At 45.7% G+C, this 19,834-nt stretch overlaps 1 protein-coding gene across 2 annotated transcripts in view; it reads right to left on the reverse strand.

Moving 5' to 3' along the window:
- The window catches only part of LOC147447008 (Transducin/WD40 repeat-like superfamily protein), a 99,738-nt gene that overhangs the window by 73,873 nt on the left and 6,031 nt on the right, over positions 1-19,834 (reverse strand). The window contains exon 4 of one of the 2 annotated variants that reach the window (XM_086524230.1): positions 5,161-5,261. In XM_086524230.1, the coding sequence (XP_086380356.1) occupies positions 5,161-5,261 (101 nt within the window). Of the gene's footprint in view, positions 1-5,160; positions 5,271-19,834 lie in introns of both variants that reach the window. The other variant, XM_086524229.1, reaches the window with a different exon arrangement.

The raw sequence follows: 19,834 nt of genomic DNA on the forward strand, positions 1-19,834 counted from the left end.
GGTTTGTTCCATCTATGAACTATGTCATGTTGACTGATTGCAATGAGCCTTCATGTTACAAGGAAGCAGTGCAAATGAAGGACTCCGAGAATTGGCAATTGGCCATGCAGTCAGAGATGACAGCTCTGCATAAAAACCAGACATGGAAGCTAGTTAAATTACCACAAGGCAAAAAGGCTCTACCTTGTAAATGGGTTTACAGGTATAAGATCACCGCTCATGATAGTCAGCCAGAGTACAAAGCAAGGCTTGTTGCCAAGGGCTTTAAGCAAGGAGCATTGACTTTGATGAAGTCTTCTCTCCGGTGGTCAAGATGACTACATTGAGATGCTTTCTTGCATTGGTTGTCATATTAGATTTGGTGTTGCACCAAATGGATGTCAAGACAGCGTTCTTGCATGGTGATTTAGATGTGGAAATTTACATGCAGCAGCCAGAAGGGTTTGTTGAGAAAGGCAAGGAGGATTTGGTATGCCAATTGTTAAAGAGTCTTTATGGCTTAAAACAATCACCAAGGGCATGATACCATAAGTTCCACAAGTTTATGCTTTCTCAAGGCTACAAACGTAGTGAGTTTGATCACTGTCTATATACAAAGAAAGCTAAGGATGGCAGTTGGCTGATCCTTATTTTGTATGTGGATGACATGTTGATTGCTGGCAAACACTTGGAAGAAATTTCAGCTTTGAAGTCAAAGATGGCAAATCGTTTGACATGAAAGACATATGTGAGGCAAGTCATATACTTGGTATGCGCATTGAGAGAGACAGATCAAAGAAGTTGATTTGGTTATCTCAAACAGAGTATATTGACAAGGTTTTGCAACGTTTCAATATAGAGAAGGGAGAGGCATTGAGTGTTCCATTGCCACCATATGTGAAACTTAACAAACAAGATTGTCCTGTGTCTGAGGAAGAACAGGCTAAAATGGATAAGATTCCATATGCGTCTGCAGTGAGTAGTTTGATGTATGCAATGATTGCTACTCGCCCAGACATTGCATTTGCAGTGGGAGTAGTAAGTTGATACATGTCAAACCCAAGCAAGAAACATTGGGAGGCAATGAAAGGAATATTGAGATACCTGAAAGCTACAAAGAGTATGCGTATATGCTATGGGAGTCAGGAGCTAAGTGTAAAGGGTTTTACAGACTCAGATTATGCAGGTGACTTAGACAACCGAAGGTCTACGTCAGGGTATGTCTTTACATTGGCTAGTGGAGCAGTATCAAGGCGTTCTAGATTACAAGATTGTGTTACTCAGTCTACTACAGAGACTGAATATGTTGCAGCATCAGAGACATGCAAAGAATCAATTTGGCTTAATCGACTAGTAACAGATTTGGGAATCAAAGAAGAGATGCCTGTGTTATATTGTGATAGTCAAAGTGCTATACAATTGGCTCGCAATCCAGTTTATCACTCAAAGACAAAGCATGTGGATATCAAGTATCATTTCATCAGGGAAATGCTCGAGGATAAGCAACTTCAGCTTGTCAACGTTCACACCACAAAAAATCCTGCTGATCTACTTACAAAAGGACTTCCCTCAGAGAGCTTTGCGCATTTTCGCAAGTAGTTATGTGTAGGGTAGTACATTACTTCTCTACACCTCTGTATATTAGCTTGTATAGTAGCTTCTCTCACACTTAAAGTACCACATTGGACTTTAAGTGGGAGGTTGTTGGGGTATAAAGCCCAATGTGGTCGCCCAGGTAAGTGGGCGGGCCGCCAAGTATGTACACATACTCTTTTGTTAAAACCTAATAAGAACTCATTATGCTCTACACATTATAGTAGAGCGAGTTCACCATATCGTCGTGCTCTTCTTCTCGCACTCTCTCGCGCCGCACTTCCGCTCGTACTCCTTCAGTATTCTTCTTGGTCATCCGAATATGGTTCCAAGCAGTTCGTATGTCGCGTTCGTACTCTCGAGAGTCAACCAAGAAGACATAGCTTTCCTGTTCAATAGAAGCGTGGACCACCAAGTTTGAGCATTCCCCCTAAAATAAGAAGTAGCTCTCCGAATCTTGGAGTGCTCTGAGTAACGTTCTCCAGAGAAGGCTATGTCAAACTGCTGTATGAAGGCCAAAGCCTTTGAAGCATCTCGAAAACCAGAAAAAGTGTTAAATTTAACTGACTGTCCACCTTCTTTGAACTCTCAGACTTTCTTGCTTTTATCTTCTAAAGTTATATTGGTTGGCTTTGTAAAAAAAATTCTTCTTTGAATATAATTTGCGGTCGTCGAAGTCCGAACTATCTGAAGACGAGTCCTCTGAAGAATTGTCTAAAACTCGGCGAGATTTAGACTTCTTTGCCTTTTTCTTGCCCTTTTGCATTTTACCTCGCTTTTTGCCTTTTCTGTCTTCTTCGCTCAAATCAGTAGAGCTAGAAGAACTCTCAGAAGAAGAAGAAGAAGAACTAGGTAATCCTTCCAACCGCACACGCTTCTTCTGCTTTTTAGCCGAGGCAAAAGTAGACTGACGACCCAAATAACCCGGGAAGTCAGTTCCTTTCTTCTGCTTTTTGTCGTGCGTTTCTGCTTTGTTCTGCACGTCAAAAAGCTGAGAAATCCGTGCATCAACCACCTCTTCTAATTCCTACTCAGTAAACATCCTTGGGGTAGGAGGTTTCTCGAGTACTGGTTTGGGGGGTGGTTCAATGGTCTGCCACCATTGTGCATACACCTCGTCGAAGGAGGTCTTGCTCATAAATTTTGCAAATTTCGGATCCTTCGCAAACTTTAGCATCATCTTTGTTGCATCACTGATCAATTGGACACTCCATCTCTTGAAGCTCCGCCGGAGTAGGCCGAGGCGGGCCATACTCCTCGCGTGAATCTTCTTCATGCTCTCCTCCCGCATCTCCGGATGCAGAGGGAGTCGACTGATCTTTGTCTGAAGCCATAAGTGCCGCGTAAAAAGGATCCGATTTCCCGATAGAAGAGAAATCGGCCGCGCTCTGATACCACTGTAACAGACTTGGACAATCCAAGTCAAGAATCTACCACGACACCACAAAAGATCACTTCAAACAGTTCACAGTTCACAATTGATTCGACATTGGCCCAAGGGAGTTCCGTGCCTATAGATATTGGCCTCAAAGACTTGCGCCCCTTTCGATATTTCTTTTTGTATTAATCTGTAAGTCAAAGTACAAGCGAGTAGCCGGGACTCACTCTCAGACTCTGCGTCCAGATGCTCTGAGAAGTGAGAGCCCAAACTACCAATATAAAGGTTACAAGGGATGCTAAAACCAAAGCCCCAAAAGCTGAAAATCAAAAGCTTTGTTCTTTCTCTCTCAAGTTCTCTCTTGAGCCACGGTAAAGCAAAAGCAAAAGAGCTTCTCTCTCTTTCTCTCTCAACTTGCGTAGCCAGTAAAAAGTAAAATCCACGCAAAAATCTGCCCTGCTTTTGGGGCCGCAAATTGCGCCGCATTTTAAGGGATGCCACGTCAGCAGTACGACAGCCTGTCCGTACAACAGTGCCACGTCAACAGCTTCAACGGGGGTCATTTCCTGCAGTGTGGGGATGTATTGTAGCCACGTCACCAATTTGTGACATTGGATGTCCCTTGGAGATCACTAGTGATAGGGACAGTCACTTTGTTAATGAAATACTTTCAACCTTGCTCGTCCACTACAAGATTTTCCATCGTAAGTCTTGCTCCTATTACCTAGAGCAAATGGGCAGGCTGAGAGCACCAATAAGGTTCTGATAGCCCTTCTGCTCAAGCTATCCACAGCACCCTTTGGGCTTACCGCACTTCTTTCAAAGCCACGACCAATCACACCCCATTTCAGTTAGCCTTCGGTTTGGAAGCAATAACACCCTTTGAATTCTACTCACGATCTCCACGAGTAGGCAGTCTCCGTGCCAGTGGGGGTCTGGGGTCTGCCTCTGTCTCTCGCCTCGCCCTATTGGAAGAAAGCCGCCTTTTAGCTTCTCAGGCTCTTGAAGCAGAGCAGCTTCATCGCAAGGCTTGGCATGATCGCCATCTTCGAAAGCCAAAAATTATGCAAGGCTCACTGGTGCTACTGTATCAAGCTAGATATCAGGAAAAAGCAAAGAAGTTGGTCCCAGCTTGGCAAGGCCCATTCATGGTACATGAAATTTTGCCACAGGGAGCAATCCAGCTTGTAACTTTGGAAGATGTGCCCTTGCCACGAGTAAATGGCTCCATAATCAAATGCTATTATCCCTCTGAGTAAGTCGTCTGCAGCTGTTTCGATCTCTGTAGCCGTTCGGCCTATAGTATAGTATAGGTTCTGCACCAACCTTCCCTCTTCTTTCACTTAAATTCCCACCAAAGTCAGTGTTATTATAATGTCCCTGCACACTCAGTCTCTACTATGTCTGTCCTCGGTATACCTTCTCTACTGTTGAGTAACTGGAGTGCTTGTTTCGTCCTGAACTTCTTGTAACCGGCTCATTCTTTCCAAACCTTGTTGTATTTCATTGCATCGTTAGTCTTGTTTGACACTCATTAAGAAACATCTGTATGCAATCATTCTCTTTCCATTCTTCTTTCCAGTTCTACTGAGTTCCTTCTTCTTCTTATTCCTAAGTTTACTAAGTGAGGCTTTTGGGTCACTGTATCCAAGAGTAGGGGTCCTTGGCATGCCACTTCTCGTATCTGCGACTACGACTAGGACTAGATGTAATATTGTAACATAGTCACAATCGTGACACCTAGAACCCATCCCTATTGAGCCCAAGAGGAGCCTACACTACTAAATTTGCTTGAAGTTGATGAGTAAAATCAGAGTGTATGGGAATAATAAGCTAGAACACACCAAGTGCATCCATCAATATAAAGTCATCATTGAATGCATGAGCATCAAATACTATTCCCCCACTCTAGAAACACCTATAGCCTCATCAAGATGACTTCTCTAAAGTTTTCACCAGCTTCCCTTTTTAGAAGCAGCCACTTATTCCCACCCTACGCTTGTGTCTTGCATGTTTGCCATTATCTCTTATTGTTGTATTAGCATTCATGGTTTTTGAGAATGTTGCAACTTCCCACCAAGGCAAAGATATTCACAAAAAGAAAAGCTTAAAGAAACAAAAATGCCTCCTAATTCCTGACATACACAAAAATCGAAATATCACGCTTTCCAAAAAAATACCAAGCAATGTCTCAATAGTTGTCAGGTCACCTGTATATGATCCTTGTGCCAAGAAATGGAGGTGAAACGTATTGACTGGAGCTACTTTGATGTAAACGAAAGCCATGTTCAGAGCGAGAGTGTGGCAAGCCCTGCACAAACTAAACAGCATAACATTAACATAGGCAATTCTTGACAAACATCCTTGAAATAAACTTTCTGCATTCACCTAATCTGAACATTAAATAAAACTTTATGCCAAGCCAGGAGTCCTCAGAGTTTCCCCAGAAATTGCCTTTTTTTTTTTTTCTTTTACTGTTTTACCTTATACACGAAGTGGAATGCACTACATATGTATCTGATTCGTCCTATAGGTCAAGTTTGGCCTCTACATGACGTTTATTTAACACACTCTCTCTCTCTCTCTCTCTCTCTCTCTCTCTCTCTCTCTCTCTCTCTACCAGGAGCACATGGATACAACCAATACAAGAGTTGGGCACGAAGATGGCTTCTATAAAGAGCATCTTCTCCGACTAACAGAGGATGGATATGTGATCAGACCGGCCTATATGGACACTCATTTATCCCATGGGATACGATGTGCTATTGGTCAGATGCGCACATCATCGCATCAGCTAGATATTGAGACTAGCAGATTTAGGAGAATACCAATAGAGGCCAGGATATGGCGGTTGTGTCATATAGGGCCAGAGACAAAGTTACATCACATTTGTCATTGTCTAGTACACTATGAGATACAAGGCCGCTTTCATTGCCTATTCAAAGAGGATTTTAAACCATTGGCTAGAGTCATGAGATATCAGGATCAGAGTTGCCTCAGGTTGGTTTGCTAGAGCTGCGCAGACAGAAAGAGAGTCTCTTGAGGAGATCAGGCAGTGGGAGACATTCACAGAGGGAGATCACTGACTTCTTTAGAGCAGAGACTCAGCAGCCAGATGAGCATGCTTCACAGCAAACTTCAGAGCCCACTTATACCAAAGGTATATTAGTTGACAGAGCCAATGAGCTCGAGAGAGCTAGACGCCTACTTCTACAAGGGCAACCACGACATCGACAGAGGCTCCATCAAAGGATCGAGACTATTCTAGCACTACATGGAAGATGCCGAGTACGACTATTTACACAGGAGGACATAGTCGAAGCTCTTCAACGACCTATGCAATACTTTCTCGGACAACGCCCGATGTCGGTATCCTCGGGCATTGATGATGATGATGATGATGATGATAATTTTAGCCTTTCACTTACTTCATTTTCATTTTTGTACCCAAACATTGGATTAGATCCACCAAGATTGTGTCGGTTTCATCTCATAGGTCATTTTGGCCTTTTGAAGACGTTTAATATAAAATTTCATATCATCTCTCTCTCTCTCTCTCTCTCTCTCTCTCTCTCTCTCTCTCTCTCTCTCTCTCTCTCTCTCTCTCTCTCTCTCTCTCTCTCTCTCTCTCTCTCTCTCTCTTTTTTCCGGAAAAATCAGGGCTGTATATTACTGAGTACAAGATAATCCCCAGCGGATGCCAAAATAGCCTATCACGTGGGGTGTACAAGCTGAATGTAAGGTTGGGAGCCACTATAGTGACAACTCGACTAGAACAATCTCATGGTGGTCTATATGATGAGTGGAGGAGAAACCATTGAGGAGGTGCATAATGCCATGTAATCTGTCCACCTGTAAGTGTGAAGAAGAGTGGAGATCGGGCCCAACGCCGAAGGAAGTCAAATCGACGAGCCTTGGCTGCTCTAGATGTACCTGAGGAAGAATCCCACTGCCAAATGAGGGTGTGAATGATGTCCAGCCAAATGGCAGTGAGGGTATCTGGAAGGAGCTGGGGAGCCGCACTGAGAATATGAAGACAACGAGCTCTCCAAACATTCCAGAGTGCAATGTTAGTGGTAACATAGCTAAAGTCCCTCGCCGGTAACCAGTCATGGTAAGCATAAGAGCTGGATCAGTGTCTGAGCCCTCGTAGAAAAGATGCGGTCCGAGCATCGGCATCAACCAGGAGACAGATCCCCAAGTGAGAAATCCATGCTGAACACCAGCTCTGCTAAGTAAAAAGCAAACTGCTAGCCATACTACATGAGAAGACGAGCATGACCAAAGGCAGTGTGCAGGTGACTCTGGTAGGCGCAAAGAACAGCGAGTACATAACGGATCATGACCCATAGAAGCTAACCAAGTCCCAACTGGAAGTCCCGCATGTGCAGTCATCCACAGGAAAAAGGAAATACGACGAGCCACATGTAAATCCCAGATGGCTGACCAAAACTGTTGTAGACAGGCATGGGAGAGACCTGAATGTAACCAGAAACGCATACGAGTGGGCTGCTCTGGGTGTTGTCTCATCAATGCGAATCTTCCAATTTTGACTGTGTACTCAAAGAATGATACATGTGCGCCGGTGGGGTTAGAGTGAGGCCAATGCCACTCTCCTGGGTCCCAATAAAGCTGAGATAGGGCACGACCCTCCCACACCCAAAGCCTCCAAAGTGCAGCATCAGCAGAAGCGAAACGGGGGTCAACACAACGACGCTTCCCGCGGGAGCCAACAACTCGTATGGCCTCCCATCGAGCGCCGGGGTAGACAAGGCGCGGAGAGGTAGTAGCATATGTCAGCCTAGCATGCATCCCCGAAGAGTAGTCGGTATCAACTGTGAACAGCATGGTGTCGAAACGAACTAATAAGAGAGTGCTTTGAGTAAAGAGGCCTTCCCAGCCACAATGTGGAGGCATCTGAACTGTGCCTCGCATGACTGCGTCCAAGTGTGAAGGAATGGCAGAGCCAATCTCAAGCAGTCTGTCTGTTACCCCGCGACCAATGTCATAATGTTCTGCCACAAAATCTGCATCCAACATACGTGTCTCATGAAATAGCCGCATAGAGGCAGCAGGGCCAGTGTCCCAAGCAGCCTAATCAATGTGAGTCCTCTCTCCAAGCTGACGGGGTGGATTAACCGAAGAATCAAGAACTGCATCATTCCAAATGAGAGGCTAGCGCTCAATCTCCTCACGGCATGAGGGAGGTGAGCGTTTGATAGCTCGTCACATGGATACCCAAATCTGAAGGAGCGATCGAATGAAGGGTGAGAGAGTGCTGGTGCACAAGGGGGCATCCGTAAAGAGAAAACAATACCCTGTTTGCCAAGTATGGCCATCTCTAGTGCCGTGGCGCGGAGTCGCTGTGGAAAGAGCAACCTGAAGAAGCATCTTCCAAGGTTCTTGGCCGGGAAAAAGACCCCGAACAATAAGCTTGGTAAGAAGGGCGCGGCTCTGTAATTCTGGATCAATAATGCCAAGGCCACCCTCTGATCTAGGACGAATAATCGTGGACCAACGAACTCGAGCACGAGTATCAGTAGTCCCATCTGTGCCACTCCATAAAAAGTTCCACACGAGTCTGCGGAGCTGAGCTATCACTCCAAAATGTAGCATCCAACAGGAGGCCGTATACCATATTGTAGCCAGAATGACCTGGTTGGCGACCAATGCACGGCCAGCCAACGACAGATGACGTGAAGACCAATGACAAAGCTTCCTGCGAATAGACTGCAGTACGAGTGCAAACTGTTGCTTTGAGGAAACGTCAAATCCAACCTGAAAGCCCAAATATCTGCATGTCTGACTTGGCTATAGCCATGTGAAACCATCAATTACCCCCCAAGTAGGTATGTCATCACTACCAACCAATAACCCATAGGATTTATGCCAGTTAATGCGTGCACCACTCGCAATGCAAAAAACCTCCAGGGCTCCCCGCATGGCATCAAGAGCTGCTAGCAAATAGCGCAACATCAGCATAGTGTCATCAGCAAACTCCTGATCGATAAGGTCCGGAGCTGAAGGTACTGGCATGGTCAAGCCACGAAATGCAAGACTCTCTCTCTCTCTCTCTCTCTCTCTCTCTCTCTCTCTCTCTCTCTCTCTCTCTCTCTCTCTCTCTCTCTTTGTGTTATCCTAGATTAATTTATTTGTTAATCTGACTTTGTATCAAATACACCGCATTGTAACTTTCTGGTCTCATAGGTCACTTTGGCCTTTTGAAGACGTTAATATAACATTTCATCTCTCTCTCTCTCTCTCTCTCTCTCTCTCTCTCTCTCTCTCTCTCTCTCTCTCTCTCTCTCTCTCTCTCTCACCCAAGTATGGTAGATTGGTTATGCCATTTCCCTCTTGAATAACAGGTCTTGAGTTCAATTGTCCTCGTCAGCTAGATCTTTAAGGTCTCTTGGGATAGTTTCCTACGACGTTAAAACTCTCCTCCTCCTCCTCCTCCTCCTCCTCCTCTCTCTCTCTCTCTCTCTCTCTCTCTCTCTCTCTCTCTCTCTCTCTCTCTCTCTCTCTCTCTCTCTCTCTCTCTCTCTCTCTCTCTCTCTCTCTCTCTCTCTCTCTCTCTCTCTCTCTGCCCTAAACCCTAGCTTCACTATCGAGCCTTCCCCTTGGGTGAGAGGCTGCCCTGTGGGGAGGCGTTAGCCTCAGCACAAGCCTCCTTCCTTGAATCAGACCTGCGCGGTGCCCCTCCTCCCCTGGATCACACCTGCATGGTGCCTTGACATCCGCAACGGTCACTCTCGACCTGCGTCGATGTGTTATGGTTGCTCGATCTGTTATGGTGCAAAGCGGCTATAGTCGCTTGATTAAGTTTTGAATCTACGTTGGACACAAGGGATCGCTCCCTCATATAATTTCTGTAGACCTGCGGCATTCCTCCTAGCCCTCACAACCCTAAGTCATAAACTAAAGGTGCTTTCTCACCCCTGTGACAAGATGTCTTCCACACCAATCTCTCGCACCCGCAAGTCCTTTCTTGCTGTGGCAGCTGCGCCAAAAAAGGATCCTATCGCTCGTCAAGATGCGAGGATAACAGCCTTAGAGGGTCAGATTCAAGATCTCATCGCGGAGAATGCTCAACTTAAGCAACGCCTACACAAGCTTGAGGATAATAGGGAAGTAGACAGCAAAGCTCTACTTGCAAAAGCACATGATGTCGAAGTCTCTCTCATAGAGACTGTCAAGGAAGCCCGGCAAGAAGTCCACGAGGAAACACATAAAAAGATCGACGTTAAAATTCAAGCAGCATTACAAGAGAATCGGCTACAAGAATCCAGTGTAACAGGGAACGGGGGGAACACAACCCAAACGTTCCGAAACTGCGTTCCGCACGAGTCCCGTTCCCGAAACGGAGATGGGAACGGAACGTCGTTCTGGAACGGGGTGTAACCGGAACGGTGTTCCTGAATGGGGAGAACGAGGCGGCACGGTGAAACGCGGGGTGGAACCGACAAAAGTAGGCATTTGGGGGCAAGCAAGTGGGCTTTTGGGGGCAATTATGGGGCTTTTTGGGGAACATATTTGGTGCAGTTTGAGAGCAGGTTAGGAGGCAGATTTGGGGGCAGTTTGGGGTTGTTTAGGAGTGTATTTGGGACTAAGCTGAATGGAGGTAATTCAAGCCTTACTTTGGTGGACCATTCCGGCCACGTTCCCGTTCCGGCCCCCCCTCCTCCTCCTCGTTCCCGTCCCGTTCTGGACCCTCCCGTTCCCGTTCCCCATTCCCGTTCCGGGTAACTATGCAAGAATCTCTTAGCCTTAGAGGTTAGGATTGAGGGACTCCATGCACTATGGTGCACAGATGAGGATACTCTTGAAGAAGCAATCTCTAAGCTTAATGATATTCTTCAACCAGTAAATATCAAGCCGGAAACCGTCTCTTGGTTCAACAACACACATAGAAATGTACCAACCGAGCATTGTATTCTCACTCTCAAGGACAAAGAAGAGCGGTCGAAGCTATTACGCCAGTCTCATCTCCTCAAAGGAAAGCAACTTTGGATCGCCGAAGAATTGACCCCGAATCAACTCAAGTGAGCTCAAGAACATGCACGAAGCTCGCAAACAAGGTAAGTAGGCAATCTATCGAGGTGGTAAAGAAGTAATTCAAGAGTTCCGAACTCCCAAACCAGCTTCCCTCTCACGTGACCTCCCTTAGGTCTTTGTCCCTTTTCTTTTACATCACCCTTTTGATAGACCCTCAACCCTTAACTGATATGTATCTATGCTTTATTTGAAGGCATTTGTTGTAATGCTCTATTTTCGGTCCCATGGGTCATATCTGACCCCCGTTGACGATAATTCTCTCTCTCTCTCTCTCTCTCTCTCTCTCTCTCTCTCTCTCTCTCTCTCTCTCTCTCTCTCTATGGGGGTGACCTTTATTGGGCCTATATTTTCATTGAGGAGAGTAGCATTGACTATATTGACCAAAGCCTACGCAACATTGGGTGGATTGGAGAGGATGAGTTCACACTGCACAGATCCAATTTCAAGAGCTATAGCACGGATAGTGTGTCGTGCTCTCTACAGTGGGTGCTCCTCAGAGCAATGTGCATGACATCTCACTCAAAAAAGAATGAAAACGCAAGAGACAATAGATAACACCAAATCAACACAAAGACACAGCAGCAGACTAGAACATATGGACTCAACTATCTCAAAGGAACCACTACAGACTCTGGCGTGGCAGCACACTCAACTCCAACCCGAAACTCACAGGTACAATGGGGGTGTCGAGGCTCAGATGTGCAGGGATGGTGCAGACGTGCTGTGTATAGACTCGCCACTCTGGACGACGACGCTGGACCATATATGAAGAAGATGATAATGATGACCCAACAGCTACTACTCATATGTACAACCATAAAGAGCCACCAACGGCTCATAAATGTCAGTCATCTAAGTCTATCTCCAAACTAAGTGGTGGTGGTGACCTGGCCACGATGTCCACTAGACCACCGTCCGTATCCCTGCCACGTATCACTGCCCAGCCCAAAGAGTCCGTCCAGTGTGAACCATACTAGACCAACTATGTGTCCTATGAAAGTGACACTGTAGCCTGCTACTACAGGTTGCCCGCCACAAGACCGCTCACCGTCTCGGTGAGAGGAATACTGAAAAACTATGAAAGAAAACCACTAGGTACTGCATCTGTACAATGGTGAGCTCCTGATTCTGTCATCCAAGAGATAAGAGTTGTGGCCACTGCTACACCCAAAGTATCAAACTCTAGAGGTGGAGCCATCAGATCGATGGGAAAACTCTGGACTCTATGAGTACTCTCCACAAACCGACTTTCAACAAAAGAAGCAGCCACCTGCTGCTCGACGGATGGGCATACCTTGCCTGAAGTGTACTGAGGCCGCCGACTCGCACACCCATGTCGATGTGCGCCTACAAAGCCATCACAAGGAGCCATCTGTGAAGATGACATGTGTGGTAAGGAGCCAACGGTGCCAAGCTGTTGAAATCCCTGAGGGTAGTAGTCAAACTGCAGCTGAGATGGAGCACCTCCCCAAAACTGTCAATGATTGTGCTCTCCATATCCCATGGGCGTCTGTATTGATCTAGCGGGAAGAGCCCACCCATATTCCATGGTAGCCTGAGGCTGCTGCTGAAACCCCATGTCCCCTTGGACTAGCATGTCCCAAAATCCTTGCATTTGAGCTTTGAGGTCATCAATTATCTGGGACTTTACATGCAAAGCCTAACGCAAGGCGAAAATGGTAGAATCTCTATCAACAATGGCACTCTCTGCAACTCACAAGCAACCTTCCATGGCCGCATATGTGGCTGAGTGCTTTTGGTGGGTAGCTGCTAATTTCTTGGCACCAAGTTCAATCATTGCAATAGCATTTCTTGACTCCTGCAGGTTCTCTTCAGAGATTTTGAACAACGAGGTAGAGTCTGTTCCATTGGAAGAAGCACCAATAGCACCTGGAGGTGTAGAGTGCCCAAGAGGCACTGCAGTCGAGGTCGGGGTGACAATAGGGGTAGGGTGCCCAAGAGGCACTGCAGGGTGAGCTAGAGATAGGAGAGAATGGCAAGGGTATCACAAGTGGTGAGAAGGGTGTGGTAACAGTGGCAGGAGTATAGACGGGAGCAGTAGGGAGAGTTATCTGTGAGAGAGAGACCGCCTCAATAACAAGAGTGGGCGTACTAAGAACAGCGAAGCTCCCGACGGCCTCCGGCATTGTAGAGACGGGGACAGAGGTAGAAGGAGGACGTCGTGGAGGATGCGTCACCCGAGTCTGCCTCTCTGAAAATGGCAGAGGTCGTAGTATCTCTGCCGTATCTTTTACCACTTTGACTCTTTTCTTTTGTTTCCTCTTTTGATCATCAGTGCCAAGAGACTTTCTTGTTGCCTGCGATGGCAATGCTGCATCCTCATCCACTTCAAGAGGGTTGATGAAGATGTTTATCACCTAAGCTAATAGCGGCGCGGCAAAACATTGGAAGCTAGATTGAGGTGACTGCACTTGTGCTCTAAACCTTTTTGCCCTGGTCTGCAATGATGTAAAGAGGATCTGATGAAACCCACAAGGTATGTTCTTGATTAAACAATAAAGACCATCACATTGTGGGAATGTGGTAGGTACTTCGCATTTCCCCTTTGGTCCTTGAGCATCTCTCACTAAAAAACAATATCTAAATACTGCTAAGAGAGCTTTGTGATGCTGCAGATTCGGATGATCGGGTTCGAACAATGCCTTGCATGCCTGTATGGTATCAGCTTTGGAGAGCTTTGAATATGACCTAGTACTCGGTTGCAAGGAGGGAAAGTTGGTCATCCCCATTGCATGTGCAAGATGCGCCGCTGTCAAAGTGTCTCCTCTGATTTTTGGATTGACAGGTAAAAGTGCTGAAAAATGGAATTTTTCAATGGATTACTTATTAAATCGGAGGATTACTTGTTGAATTGCTGGTTTTAGATTAAAATTCTGCATGCTATATATCCTTTCGAATCTCTCTCTCTGTAAATCCCTCTGTGCGAAGCAGAGAGAGAGAGAGAGAGAGAGAAAGAGTCACCTGCTTGACTCTGCGTGGTCCTCTCCTCCTTTGTGAGAGCTGAGGCTGCAAAAACGCAGCGTGACAGGTTGGCTCCGAATTGGTGCTCATGAGCGTGGTGGACACACGCACCCACGTTGGGTGCACAAACGGGTTTTTTTTCTCCACGCGGCACTTGCAGGCAGATGGGCGCTCGAATTTTTTTTTCAGCATGCATTGAAGTTTTTTTACGCTATCACTTTAATGTGGTTTGCTTAAATTAAGTGACTCTTTTTATTTTAAGTGTGGCCAAGACATTTCGACTTTTTAAACTATGGTCTGAAACCTGAGTTTATTAAAAAACTCACTTACAGAGACTCATAAGTTATAGACAATTGACTTTTTGGCTCTGTTGCTTCTCTCCCACCACTCCTCTCTCTCACCTGCTCGCGCTCCCGCCATCACCTGCTTGCCTTCAGACGCTCACGCCGACACGTAGAGCTCCTCGAACTTCAACTTTTCGCGAACGGAAAGTGCAAAAAAGGCCCAGTTTCGCGTGAAATTTCCAATTTTTTACGCACTTTGCCATGGATTCCTCCAGCTCAGATGTGCAGCATGACGACGCACCAAGTAATATCCAAATTCCATTCACGCATGCTCTCTACACATGGATTACAAGTACTTTCTAGAGTTTCGACCAGCATGTTACCGCTCTAGAAAACGCGAACGTTCATACGAACATTCGCTTGGCCTCTCTCGAAGGGGTCGTGCAGGGCTCACTTCCCGACTCTCTACTCTCGAAAATATGGCTCAGTTCGACGATTGCGCGTATTTCCGAGGGCGAAACCCATCTCCAGCAATTGCAGATGCAGATTGCTGCTTTTGGGCGTTCACAGGGTGGTCCGACTGCCACGATTCCGTACAAAACTACAAATTTCTCAGGGGAAGAGAAGGAGTGTACGGAATTGGCCGTAAATAATTGGCTGCACCAATGGACCACATACTTTGATCTCCATGGGGAGCATGATGAACGGAGGATTCAGACGATTCCTCTTTATCTGCACAGTAAGGCGCTTACCTGGTGGCCCGACATGACAGAGAAGCCTACGACGTGGGCTGATTTTTGTGTGAAATTCAAGAGGGATTTGCTAAAATGGACCCTTTGAAAGCTTATGCCAAATTGCAGAGTCTTTCGATGAAAACTGTGTCTTTTGATAAGTATACGACAGCTTTCAAAGAGACCCTCACCTTCTACAAGGTGGATTCTACGCACGCGGTGCACATGTACCTGCTCGGATTACACGAGGATTACCATTGGGCCTTAATCAAAGACAAAGCCCCGACTAATGTCGAGGATGCAGTGGCAAAGGCCAAGACGTTCCATTTAACAAATGGAGCGAATTATGAGAAGAAAAGAACTACAGACCATCAATCCGGTGAGGGTGCTTCGAGGAAGCGACCCCGATTCCAACATAAGTTCAAATCACCACCGAGATCTTCTCAGGAAAATAGATAGCCAAAAATGCTTCAGTTGTTGATGCAATGAAGAAGGGGACTTGCTTCGGATGTGGCCAGACGGGTCACCAAATCAAGGATTGCCCCAAGAAGAAGAGGAAGAAACCGCAAGGCCGTCCTTTGGTTCAAATTCACGAGATCTTAGGTAACTCTGATGTTATTCAAGTTGAAATCTATCATTTAGCGCACAATTCATGCACTAATTGTACTTTTAGCACCAAAGTGTTTGGTAAGCACGATCTTCTCCGTTTCCCCGAGAAGATCAATGGTCACGACGTGACCGTACTCCTTGATAATGGAAGCTCACACAATTTTGTGGATGCAAAATTGATGCAGAAACTGAGCCTGCGGCGGACGCAGGATAGTGACCATGAGTATCGCGTGAAGATGGCTCGTGGAGTGGATACGGATGTATGGAATCGGATGGTTCCAGACTTGTTGCTCGAGCTGGCTGACTACAAAGAGAACCTGGATTTCCACATCATGCGCTTGGACAGAGCAAACGTTATTTTAGGAATTCCATGGTTTTATGATAAACAAGACTCATTGTATATAGACTATGTACATCACTCTCTTGTTTTTGTTAAGCAAAACATGCCTCATGTATCTGTATCGCTTTGTAATCAGAAGTCTGTAAATAATGGTTTTGCAATACTAGTTGTTACTGCCTTGGAAATGTATAAAGAAATAAAGTCTTCTGATGTTGACTTTTATCAATGTGTACCATCTGCTTGGTTTGATTCATTCGTGCTTGGTACTTCTGTCACTGAATTTCGAAAAAATGTTTCATGTTCTTCTATTGAACTTGGGGATTCCGACGAATCCAACCTTATCCGAGAAATCATGAATGATGCCGAGGATGTTTTTCCCAATGATCTACCTCCTAGCTTGCCGCCTTCGAGAGGAGTACATCATAGCATTGAGTTGGTGGTTGGTAATCAGCCCTTCTCAAAGCAACCCTATCGGTTTAGTAAAACCGAGGAGGACGAGATTCAACGACAGTTGAAGGATTATCTCGACAGGAGTTTTGTTCGGCCTAGCAAATCCCCGTGGGGAGCGCCAGTGCTACTTTCTCGAAAGAAGGATAACACTATGCACTTCTGCGTGGATTACAAGGGGTTGAATAAGCTCACTATCAAGAACAAGTACCCGCTCCCGCGCATGGACGATTTGATAGATCGGCTCCATGGAGCGTTGTATTTTACGAAGATAGACTTGTGATCAGGCTATCATCAGATACGGATCAAACTGGAAGATATTCCTAAGACAGGCTTCCATACGCGTTATGGTCATACGAGTTTTTGGTCTTGTCTTTTGGTTTGACCAATGCTCCAGCTACGTTCCAACAGATGATGAATAATCTGCTGAGACCATTATTAGGCAACTTCATTGTTGTATTTCTCGATGATATCTTAATCTACAGTCGAAGTTTGTCTGAGCACCTAGTGCATATACGCATTGTTCTTGAAGTACTGAGAACTCAGAAACTTTATGCTAAGGCTTCTAAGTGTGAATTCTTTAAGAAAGAGCTTCTGTACTTGGGTCACATCATTACTCGCGATGGAATTCGCATCGATCCTGAAAAATTGGATAAAGTGAGAAATTGACCCATTCTGAAGAATGTACGCCAAGTAAAGTGCTTTTTAGGCTTTACTAGATTCTTTCGCAAGTTTATCAAGGATTACTCTAAAGTTATTGCTTCGCTTATGCAACTACTAAAAGGAGGGGTGAAAGGGCCAAAGACTTAGGGTCCTCATCGTAAAGGTAATCCCCCTGTTGTCTGGAATGAGCGTCTCGACGAGAGCTTTCGGACACTAAAGCACTTGGTGACTACTGCGCCAATATTGCACATTGTGGATCTTGGCAAACCATTTGTGGTTGAAACGAATTCTAGTGATTATGCTATTGGTGCGGCATTATACCAAGATGGACGTCCTGTTGCGTTTGAAGGTAAGAAGCTTTCTGACGCTGAGATGCATTATCCAACGTACGAGAAGGAGCTTTATACTGTAGTCCACGCCCTGAGGAAATGGCGGCACTACTTGTATGGCTCTACGTTTGTTGTATGGACAGATCATCACTCCTTGTGCTATATCTGTGATCAGGGTGATCTCAAGGGTCGGAAGGCTAGATGGGTTAAGCTTATGCAAGAGTTTGACTTTGAGATCCGTTATAAAAAAGGATCCAACAATCGAGTTGCCAATGCACTCAACAGGATTCTTGAGGTTAATGCCTTGTCTATGGCTGAAATCTCGATGGATTTCTATCTCTCTCTCCGAGGGCTATGTCGTTTCGATGGCCATTTTGGCAAAATATGGAACGAGGTCGAAGCGGGGCATGACTCGCATACAGGCTTGGGTGGTCTGGAGACCCAAGTGAGTCGTATTGGAGAGACGAGACAGCGACAATATTCCATTAGAGGTGGACTATTGTTCAAAAATGGTAAAGTCTGCGTGTCGGAAATCGATGAGATTCGACAAAGGATTTTGTGCGAATGCCACGATGTTCCTAACGCTGGGCACCCAAGCATCCAGAGAACTTTGGCTTTGGTCAAACGATATTTCCATTGGCCAAGAATGCGCTCTTACATAGAGAGCTATGTGAAGAGATGCGCTCAGTGTTGGGTCAATAAGACAGAGCGCCTTAGGAAAGCTGGCCTGCTACACCCATTGGAAATCCCAAATGCCAAGTGGCAAAGTATTTCCATGGACTTTATCGTTGGTTTGCCACATACTAGTCGGGGCAACGACGCTATTTGGGTTATGGTCGATAGACTCACAAAAATGGCGAAGTTTATACCAACGAAGTCGACAGTAAACCGCCATGAGTTGGCGGTTTTATTTGTCGATCAGCTTTATAAGCTGTATGGTCTGCCAGAAGATATCGTTAGTGATCGAGATACTAAGTTCACTTGCCGATTTTGGCGAGATGTCTTTGCTCACCTTTCAGTATGTCGTCTTCTGACCATCCTGAGTCCGACGGACAGATTGAGAGGATGAATCAGACGTTAGAGGGCATGTTGAGAGCTTATGTCTCTCACAGGCAGTCTGATTGGGAAAGGTATCTTCCACAGTTAGAGTTTGCCTATAATAGTAGCAAGCATTTTGCTACTGGATTTAGCCCGTTCATGCTGATGTATGGATTTGAGCCTAAATCCCCAATTGCTTTTGGCTTAGAGAAAGTCAAGGAACGCCAAGCTCGTGATTTCCTATATGACATGCAAGAAATACTCGAATTGGCTAAGGATAGTATAAGAACAGCTCGTGATCAAGTCACTACTTATGCTAGTTAAAAGAGGTCTCCAAGGACTCTAGATATGAGACAATGGGTCTATCTGAAGATACCCAAGGATTCCAAGACTATGCGAACAGGAAAGCATTATAAGCTTTCAGCTAGATATTGTGGTCCTGATCACAAAGAAAATTGGCCAAGTTGCCTACAAACTAGCTCTTCCTTCGGATGTTAGTGTACATCCAGTGTTTCATGTCAGCCTCCTTAAAGTGAAATTGGGCGAAGCGGACGTTGTTGTGCCTATCAAGAAAAATGTATGGCAAGATATGCAAATTGAGTATATTCCACGAGAACCAGAAGCAGTTTTAGATCATCGTACCCATCATTCACGTCAAAAGGCTTATGACGAGTACTTAATTAAATGGAAGGGTCAATCTGAAAGGTTTGCTACTTGGGAACCTGTTAGAGCTTTGAAGGCTAAGTATCCCCACTTCATTGATGAGGACATCAATGGTTCTTAAGGGGGGAAGTGTGTTATGTCCCGCTCACAGGAGAGGGGATCTAGCCCAGATACCGTCAGGATGTTGCGGTCGTACGAAACCAAGTTCGCTTGGGCATGTCGATTCCTAATCGTGTTTTTGAAGAGTGACAGGAATCCCAAGAAAGAAGGGCTTGTCCAGCCTCCCCTTGTGCCTCTTTTCACTCATTGAGAGCGGACCGTGCACTTAGCGGCCGGCCAATCGACGTGAGGTGGGAAAAAGCAACCTTGGTGTGAGCGCAAGGCCGCCAAGGGGTGCGCCCGCGGTAAAGAGAAGAACTCGGGTGAAGAGAAGATCCTTCTCTAACAGGGTTTGCAAGTGAAAGAAAACCTCAAGAACCTCAATGATTTGCATGAAGAAGACGTGATTGTTCACAAGGATGATGAGTTAGTTGATGCTTTTTCTAGCGAAGCTAACCTCGTTGCAGACTCGATCAATCACGAAGGATCGATCTTGGCTCTCGAGCCTAGGTCCAAAGAACCCCTTCAAAAAGAACCGATCTTGGCTCTCGAGCCTAGGTCCAAAGAACCCTCTCAGAAAGAACCGATCTTGGCTCTCGAGCCTAGGTCCAAAGAACCCTCACAGGAAGCATTATGTGTTCGCA

Source organism: Adiantum capillus-veneris, chromosome 11 (genome assembly GCF_014529385.1).
Source record: "Adiantum capillus-veneris isolate H3 chromosome 11, ASM1452938v2, whole genome shotgun sequence".
NCBI lineage: Eukaryota > Viridiplantae > Streptophyta > Polypodiopsida > Polypodiales > Pteridaceae > Adiantum > Adiantum capillus-veneris.